This window comes from Carcharhinus amblyrhynchos, unplaced genomic scaffold (assembly GCF_965287045.1).
Source record: "Carcharhinus amblyrhynchos unplaced genomic scaffold, sCarAmb.v2.hapA scaffold_43, whole genome shotgun sequence".
NCBI classification, from domain to species: Eukaryota; Metazoa; Chordata; class Chondrichthyes; order Carcharhiniformes; family Carcharhinidae; genus Carcharhinus; species Carcharhinus amblyrhynchos.
Window position 1 is genome coordinate 1788782 of NW_027649784.1, and position 9873 is coordinate 1798654.

The 9873-nt window shown below is 45.9% G+C and overlaps 1 protein-coding gene across 2 annotated transcripts in view; it reads right to left on the reverse strand.

Moving 5' to 3' along the window:
- Positions 1 to 9873, reverse strand: part of LOC145337135 (RPA-related protein RADX-like) — a 45990-nt gene that overhangs the window by 34428 nt on the left and 1689 nt on the right. For both annotated transcript variants that reach the window (XM_080181915.1, XM_080181913.1), the window contains exons 2-3: positions 3150 to 3295; positions 1875 to 2058 (exon numbers count right to left, since the gene is read on the reverse strand). In XM_080181915.1, the coding sequence (XP_080038041.1) occupies positions 1875 to 2058; positions 3150 to 3295 (330 nt within the window). The remainder of the gene's footprint in view (positions 1 to 1874; positions 2059 to 3149; positions 3296 to 9873) is intronic.

Below are 9873 nucleotides of genomic sequence, written 5' to 3' on the forward strand. Positions count from 1 at the left end.
TATGGGGACCAAAGTACTCCAGATGTGGTCTCACCAAAGTCCTGTACAAATATAGAAGGACTGCCTTATCTTTGTATTATAAGACACATGACATGACTACACTTCAAATGTACTTTATCAGGCTAGAAACATTGTAGAATGTCCTGATGAGATGAAAGGTGGCATAGGACTGGAAATGCTTCCTTTCTGTAAACGTTTATATTTATTTTACTTGTGTCACAAGTAGACTTACACAGTAACACTGCAATGAAGTTACTGAAAATCCCCTAGTCGTCACACTAAGGGAGAATTTACCACGGTCAATCCACCTAACCTGCACATCCTGGGACTGTGGGAGGAAACCGCAGCACCCAGAGGAAATCCACGGAGAATCTGCAGACTCCGCTGGGAATTGAACCAGGATCCTTGGCACTGTGAGACAGCAGTGCTAAACACTCTGCTGCCGTGCCACCCATGGATGTGTGGACTAAATTGAAATAGCACAGTTTTCTAGTAGAACTGTGACATGGCAAGTATGGGGGTGTGTGATTCTTAATGTAGGCACTTTCAGCTTCCCTGTTTTTGAAGTTACTGAGATACGGTTACAGCATCTCACTCACACGGCTGTTCTTGAATCAAGGAGATGGTGGGGGAGGGGGGGAGTTTACTGAGGGCTGCTTTAACTCTGAGAGACATCAACACCATGTCCAGCTCTCTGTTCAATCGACAACCAGACCCCTTTTACAAGGGCAGTGATTCATTTCAATGGATGAAACAAACTACACCCAAATGATCAGCACGAAGGCTTCCTCTGATAAGCCACAGGAGTCTGGGATAAATAAACTGAGTCACAGCCCCAAAGCCCAAACCACTCATGCTTTTGCACTGAACTAGCATTCTCATTCTCCATGCTCACAGGGACAACTGTAATAAAAAAATTGAATTGAAGATAGGGTTCAGGCAAAGTTTGGGGTGAAGCAGAAGGAGCTTTACTCTGTATTTAAACCTGTGCTGTACCTGTCCTGGAAGTATTTGATGGGGACAGTGTAGAGGGAGCTTTACTCTGTATCTAACCCCGTGCTGTACCTGTCCTGGGAGTGTTTGATGGGGGACAGTGTAGAGGGAGCTTTACTCTGTATCTAACCCCGTGCTGTACCTGTCCTGGGAGTGTTTGATGGGGGACAGTGTAGAGGGAGGTTTACTCTGTATTTAACTCCGTGCTGTACCTGTCCTGGGAGTGTTTGATGGGGACAGTGTATCGGAGTTTTACTCTGTATCTAACCCTGTGCTGTACCTGTCTGGAAGTGTTTGATGGGAACAGTGTAGATAGAGCTTTACTCCGAATCTAACCCCGTGCTGTATCTGCCAAAGGAATATCTGATGTGACAATATGAGCTGGACGTTTGTTAACATTACTGTCTCACAGTGCCAGGGACCCGGATTCAATTCCAGCCTCAGGTCACTGTCAGTGTGGAGTTTGCACGTTCTCTCCGTGTCTGCGTGGGTTTCCTCTGGATGCTCCAGTTTCTTTCGACACTCCTAAGATGTGCAGGTTAGGATGTTATTGTCCATGCTAAATTGCCTTTTAGTGTCAGAGGGACTAGCAGGGTAAATATGGGGAGATTACAGGGATAGAGTCTTGGTGGGATTGTTGCCGATGTAGACTTGATTGGCCGAATGGCCTTCTTCTGCACTGTAGGGATGTTATGATCTGACAGCTTTTTCGAAGGCTGATTCACACTGTACTTGCTTTGTGAGTGTTTGTGGGGACGGTAGCAAGGGAACCTTACCCTTTATCTAAAAGTGCTAATGCAGAACCAATAACTTGAACATTTGTAAAAGCCAAAGAAGCAGCAGATATCCATTCTGATAGCTTGCTGCACTGTTCACTGTACCTAGAACTGGCTCTTGTGTCGCGGCAGGGTCTTGCCCCATCCGTATGGCGTAACTTTTCTTCACAATGTAGTTGTGCAGACGAATCACCATCCCTGGTTCCAGATGTTTGTACCAGTCCATACACAGGGAGTTCCACAACACCAGTGTCACTGACCACGATTTATCTGCTACCAGGAACTTGGCCTATGGGACAGAAATTGGGAACAGGTAGAGAAAAATTGAAGTATTGTTTTAAAGTACTTTGTAAGTACATAGCAACTATTTGATTATCACAACAACGCTTAGCCCTGACATCTGCACATATGCATATTTCAGCCAGGGATCCCTGGCTGGTGATCATGAGAAACAACGGGCAGTAGTATTAGTCCCTGAGCAACTGAATGAGCAAAACTGCTGATTTTTTTTATGCCTAACTGAAAATGTCTGAACCATGTTCAGGGTTGTGGGTTTTAAACAAAAAAAGTATGGTTTGCACACACAAATTCAATCTTAAAACATCAGCTTTATTCTAGGGGCTTTTGCCTGTACAGAGTACAAAGTGAAGCTAAAACAGCAACACCCTAATGATGTCACCATCGAATCACGTGATCAGCTCTTGAAGCAATCATGCAACCATTTAAATATATAACAAAAGGGTGAGCAACAACAAGGTTTATAGGGATGACCCCGAGCAGTGGTTAAAGGACCGGCCTTGAGCAGGTGGTCAAGGGGTTAAGCCTGGGCAGTGGTGGAAAGATTAAAGCAGATCTGGGGGAAGGCAGAAAGATACAAAAGAAGTAAGCAGCATGATAAAATGGATTTTAAAGAAACATTTTGCAAGGTGAAATGATTTTGAGCTTAGTTCCGAAGAACAGAGTGATAGTGGATTAACAAGTGGTGGAGTGAAAAGTGTGGAACACAAAGCAGAGGGTGCACTGTGGAACAGGAGGCTGGAGTGCTTCGCTGAGGCAGACTGGAGAGAAGCCATGGACTGATTGCAAAGGAGATCAAGAACCTTCAGACCAAGCTGCAGAGGGTATGTAGGGAACGTGCCACCTTGCAGCAGGTAAGATGGTGAAAGCTAACCACCAGAGTTCTTCCATCAATTCTGTGGGAGCAGAATGGATCTCAGCCCTTAGTTCCCTCACTGTGAAACTGCGAGCTGGCACACCTTCTCCAGGCACTTGCATGAGGACAGATATCTGGTCAAGATGCTGAAGAGTTCCAAGTGCCCAGGCACATACACCCAGCTGGAGTGAAGTGTAATACAGAGGTATAGCAATAATGGCATTTACCTGGAATGGGCATTCCGAATATCGGTCAGGTCGTCCAAAGTGATAGAGTCTGAACTTGCGGAGGATACGGACAATCACTGGTGGAAGGTCCTTTCTCTTTTGCCAGATGTGATCTTCCAGCTGTTTCAGGTTGATATAACGCGATCCTGTGCACATCCAGCAAAAACAAAATCAAAGGCCAGGTCAATATCTGTATTGTGCAACCACAACATCCAAACCCCTTGTGCTCCCTCCTGTTATCATACAGCACAGGAGGGGACCATTGGGCCCATCATGTTGTGCCAGTTCCTTGAAAGAGCTATCCAATTAATTCCACTAATTCCTGCCTGATCCCCATTAGCCCTGTGTTTTTCCCCCCCTCATCAAGTATTTATCCAATTTTCTTTTGAGAGTCACTGATGTACCTGCTTCCATCGCTCTTTCACGCTTTGTGGAAAAGAATGTCTCTTCACTGGTGTGCTGGAGATTTTGCCATTTATCTTAAATCTTAAGACTCCATCCCTCATTCCAGTAGAAACAGTTTCTTCTATTCTATCAAAACCATTCATGACCTTGAACACCTCCACATTAACCTTCATAGAATCCCTACAATGCAGAAAGAGGCCATGTGGCCCAGCAAGCCTGCACCAACAATCCACCCAGGCCCCATCCCCATTACCCCACTAATCTCCCTAACACTAAGGGGAAATTTAGCACGGCCACTCAACCTAACCTGCACATCTCTGGAGTGTGGGAGAAACCCAGAAGAAACCCACGCAGACACGGGGAGAAAGTGCAAACCCCACACAGACAGTTACCTGAGGCTGGAATTGAACCCAGTTCCCTGGCGCTGAGGCAGCAGTGCTAACCACTGTGCCACCATGCCACCCTTCTATGGAGTCGAAACCCGAGATCAGCTATGATCATATGGCATGACAGAGCAGGCTTGACAGGCCATTTGGTCTACTCCTGCTCCTATTTTGTACATTCTGAGGACAATTGCAACTTCCCTGATCTCTCCACTGGGACACTATAATACAACCAGTACCTTTACCTTGTGTGGTTCCACAGCCAACATACACTTATATCCTTAATCCATCATGACCCAGGTATAGTCACTGTTATTGCCCACTCCTAGTTATCCTGAGCAGCGATGATCATAATACTGTTGGTTTTTAACCACCGAGCATAATGTTAAACCACTCTAGAGGGCATGAAGAGACAGCCACATCATGCGGACTGCAGTCACTTGGGCAAGGCTGGCAGCATCCCTTTCCTAAACTGGCTAAGGTTTGACAACAATCCAATGAATCGCTCTCTGATGTCAGTCCACAAATGACCCACATTTACAGACCTTTCCATTGTGAATTTGAATTTAATCTTGAGACTGCTCTATTGAAACATCAAACCCATCACTCAGTAGCAATTCAATTCAATTTCCTCAAGATGCGGATAAAACCAAACAAACATTCTCTCCAATAGCTCAGCAAGTAGGAGCGGCACTGCTGCCTCACAGCGCCAAGAACCGGGTTCAGTTCCCAGCTTGGGTCACTGCCTGTGTGGAGTCTGCACATTGTCCCTGTCTGTGTGGGTTTCCTCTGGGTGCTCCGGTTTCCTCCCAGTCTGAAAGACATGATGGTTAGGGTGCATTGGCCATGCTAAATTCTCCCTCAGTGTTACCCAAACAGGCACCAGAGTGTGGTGATTTTCACAGTGACTTCATTGCAGTGTTAATGTAAGCCTACTTGTGACACTAATAAATAAACTTGAAAGCTATTTCTCGACAGTGAATACCAGCAATGGTAGGTAATCTTTCTTTGACCTCAAAGTTTCTGCAGCTCCTCAACCATCATGGCCAATTCTGGTCTTACACTTTCTACACAAGTCAATGAACAATGCTCTGAAGCAGAGGAGGTTTTAATCTTTCCTATAGTTATCTGATAGCCAACACTGCCAGAGTGCTGGTAATCCTGTCTAACTAAACCTGAGAGCTTTGCTACTTATTTATACTACCATCTTCCAACTGCCTTGTCAAGTTTCTGGAACAATTGCTCCTGCTTTCTCAATATGGAGGCTTTTCTGAGTGAGAAAGTATAAATCCTACTGGATGGGATTGGAGCTGGCTTACTGATCTGCATCAACATCCTTGCCTCGGAGTCAGAGGGTTGTGGGGTCACTTCTCCAGAGACTAAAGGCCAGCATCCACTGTGCAGCACCGAAAGGCTGACAGGCTTGCATTTCTATAGCACCCTTCAGAATCTCAGGACGTCCCAGTACGTCTTGGGCCCAATTCATGACTTTTTGAAGTGTCGTCACTTGTTGCAATGCAGGAAATAGTCACACAGCAAGCTCCCAATGACACCAAATTTATAACGACCAGAGTCAGTGTGATGTTAACTGATGGATAAATATTGATCCTGCCCCCTCTCCCCACCCTCCGAACTTCCCTTTTTCCCTTTGAACAGCAACTGTAGCAGTGTTTACTTCCACCCGGGGCTGGGTTGTACATCTCATCTGAAAGGTGGCATCTCTCACAGTGCAGCACTAACTCAGTAAATCATTGGTTGGAAAGCGTTTTGGGACATGCTGGCACTGTGTGCGATGCAACAAAGATGCAAATTTCTTTCTTTCAGGTGTTAAACCTGCCAGTGCTTGTGCACAAGTGAGTTTCAAATCAGTGAAAGATGTGGGTGGGTGGAAAGGCACATTGAGGCTCAGCTGAAACAGGAAAGGAGTGATATGAGTTAGAACGTAAAAGCGTTTTAAGAGTCACCTTGACAGATTCATGAATAGGCAGGGAATAGAGGGATACGGATGACGTAGCGGCATAAGGTCTTTAGTTTAGAAATGCATCACGTGTCGATGTAGGGTTGGTGGGCCGAAGGGCCTGCTCCTGTGCTGTTCTTTGTATTACAGAGAATTCAATCTGTCAGTCATGAGCACTCTTTTTAATTCGTTCGTGGGACATGAGTGTCGCTGGGTGGCCAGCATTTATTGCCTGGCCCTAGTTGCCCTCGGAGTCACTACTGGTACAGCGCAGTCACTACTGGTGCCTCAGTAAAATGTAACGTTCGGCGGGAGAGGTTTTCAAACAGTGGCCACTTGAACCAAATCAGATTGGCGACACAGTCCTTCCTTTTTTGGATTGCAGGTAAACAATTCAGGCCTAACGTGGTCCAGGCCACCCCCAGCGTTACAACATTCGAGTTACCACAACTGGCACTAACAACATTTAAAATTTTTGCGGAGTTTCAAACATAGAAGATAGGAGCAGGAGGAAGCCATTCGGCCCTGCTCCGCCATTCATCACAATCATTGGCTGATTGTCCAACTCATCAGCTTTCTCCCCACACCCACTGATCCCATTCGCCCCAAGTGCTATCTCCAGTCACCTCTTGAATACGTTCAATATTTTGGCATCAACTACTTCCTGTGGTAATGAATTCCATAGGATCATCACTCTTTGGGTGAAGAAATGTCTTCTCATCTCCATCCTAAATGGCCTACCCTGAATCCTCAGATAGTGACCCCTGGTTCTGCACTCTCTCTCCCCCCCTCCAACCCCCATCATCAGGAACATCCTCCCTGCATCTACCCTGTCTAGTCCTGTTAGAATTTTATAAGTCTCTACCTCCATCCACTCCCAATTCAACTGAGCTCCAACAAAAAAAATCCTAACCTAAACAATGTCTCCTCATACATCAGTCCCGCCATCCCCGGAATCAGCCTGGTAAACCTTCGCTGCACTCCCTCAAGAGCAAGAACATCCTTCCTCAGAAAAGGAGACCAAAACTCCACACAATACTCTAGGTGTGGCCTCACCAAGGCCCTGTATAATTGCAACAACACATCCCTGCTCCTGTATTCGAAACCTCTTGCAATCAAGGCCAACATACCATTTGCCTTCTTTACCGCCTGCTGCACCTGCATGCTTACCTTCAGTGACTGGTACACAAGGATACCCAGGTCCCTCTGCACACTCCCCTCTCCCAATTTACAGCCATTCAGGTAGTAATCTACCTTCTTGTTTTTGCTTCCAAAGTGAATAACCTCACTTTTACCCAAACTATACTGCAACTGCCATTGATCTGACCACTCACCCAACCTGTCCAGATCACTCTGAAGGATCAACTTTGCAACATTGGTTTTGGTTTCATGATGCCATGCCAGCCCATCTGTTATATTTCTATAAATATGACTTATAAATCTGACATGTTTTGAACAAGCCTGGAGAAGTTGTGAAACCTCTTGCTGAAACCACACACCCGGCACCGTTCACTCATCAGGTCGACAAGTCGCTATGGAGAACAGTCAGAGGCTCTCACTGGCAGCGTGCTGCCTGGCCAAGCTACAGCCCAGAATCCAGAAAACTAAGAAATGAGGCCGCAATTTGCTGGTAAAAGTCCTGCCTGGATTACAATGGAATTTTTTTTGTCTTTTAGATTACATTGGAATTTTTCGCACCCGTGATCCATAGCTTTTAGCTCAGCCAGCTAACATGACCCGCCAACTGAGGCCTAAATGTATCAGGACATCTAAACATCTAAAAGCCACTGGTTGCAATGTGCCAGTACAAATGCTGCCTTGTCCACTCCCCCATTTCTAACCCTCTCCTTCGGGGAAATCGTTTCCAACTTACGATGGTTTGACTTATGACACAGTTTCAGGGACTAACTGTGTCGTAAGTCCGAGGATTGCCTGTACTGAGAGTGCTACACTGCTTAGGATGCCATCTTTTTGGATGAGCCGTGATACCAAGGACTCCCTGCCAAGATCCTAAAACCGCATTTCAAGAGGGCGACATGGAAGTTCTCCTGAGCAGAGGATTTCCACAGGTTGTGTTAGTGGCAGGTTTAATGTTTCCGAGACAGAGCTAGATAAATTCCTGATTAACAACGGAGACTAAGTGCATTGTTTGGTGGTGGGGGTGGTGGTGAGGGTGAGGGAGGGAGAGTGTTACTAGGAAGGCTGTTGAGGCTGCATTCAGATCACACATGATCTTATTGGATGGCGGAACAGATCAAAGGGCGAGTGGCCTGCCTCTGCTACAATTTTGCATGGCCCAATGTTTAGCCCACACACACTATCTCAAGATCACAGAATCCCCGTGGTGCAGAAAGAGGCCATTCGGCCCACTGAATCTGCACCAAGTCTCTGACAGAGTATCTTTACTCTGGCCCTCTCCCCTGCCCTATCTCTGTAACCCTACACATTTACCATAGATAATCCCATTAACCTACACATCTTAGGACTCTAAAAGGGAAATTTAGGACAGCCAATCCACCTAACCTGCACATCTTTGGACACTAAGGTACAATTTAGCATGGCCAATCCACACATCTTTGGAGTTTGGGAGGAAACCGGAGAACCTAGAGAAAATCCACGCAGACAAGGGAATGTGCAAACTCCCTGGTGCTGAGAGGCATTGGTCTCTTCTGGGTACAGCGGTTACCTCACAATCTAAAGATGTATGGGCTAGGTTGATTGGCCATGGTAAAGTGCCCCTTTAGTGTTGGGGATAGGACCTGGGTGGGATTGCTGTCAGTGCAGGCTCCATGGCTTCTTTCTGCACTGTAGGGATTCTATGATATCTATGTAAAGATTAGGAATGTGGAGATACTAAATGGACTGGGGTGCACAAGATGAGAGGTCACACCATCTGACGCAGAAGCAGCACTCCAGCCAGAAGCTTGTGATTTCAAATAAAACTGTTGGACCATAACCTGATGTCATGTGACCTCTCATCTCTGTAAAGGTTGTCATTGCTGTTTCTGGGAGCTTCCTGGCCACAGACTGACGGCCAGGCAACTGCAGTTCAAAGAACAAAGAATCGTATGGCACAGGAACAGGTCCTTTGGCCCTCCAAGCCTGCACCGACCATGATGCTTGCCTAAACTAAAACCGTATGCACTTAAGAGTCCGTATCCTTCCATTCCCATCCTATTCACGTGTTCGTCTAGATGCCCCTTAAATGCTGCTATCGTACCTGCTCCCACCACCTCCCTGGGCAGTGCATTCCAGACATTCACCACCTTCTGTGTAAAAAAAAACTTGCTTTGCACACACCTCTTCTAAACTTTTCCTCACACAACTTAAACCTATGTCCCCCAGTTCTTGACTTTCTATCCTAGCAAAGAGAATCTGACTACTCACCCTGTCCATGTCATTAATAATCTTGTAAACCTCCATCAGGTCACCCCTCAACCCCCATAGTTCCAGGGAGAACAAACCAAGTTTCTCCAACATCTCCTCCCAGCTAATACCCTCCAAACCAGGCAACATCCTGGTTAACCTATCCAAAGCATTCACATTCTTCTGGTAGTGTGGCAACCAAAATTTTACACAATATTCCAAATGAAGCCTAACTAAGTTTCTGTTAAGCTGCAGCATGAGCTGCCAATTTTTATTCTCAATGTCCCGACCAGTGAAGGCAAGTATGCCATATGTCTTTTTGACTACCTTATCCATCTGCATTGTCACTTTCAGTGATCAGTAGACATGTATGCATAGATCTCTCTGCCTGTCAATACTCCTACCATTTACCTTATAATTCTTACATGCATTGGACGACCTCACATTTGTCCGGATTAAACTCTATCTGCCAATTCTCTGCCCAAATGTCCAACCAGTCTATATCTTGATGTATCCTCTGACAATCTTCTTCACTATCTGCAACTCCATCAGTTTTTCTGTTGTCTGCAAACTTACTAATCAGACAAGCTACATTTTCGTCCAAATCATTTAT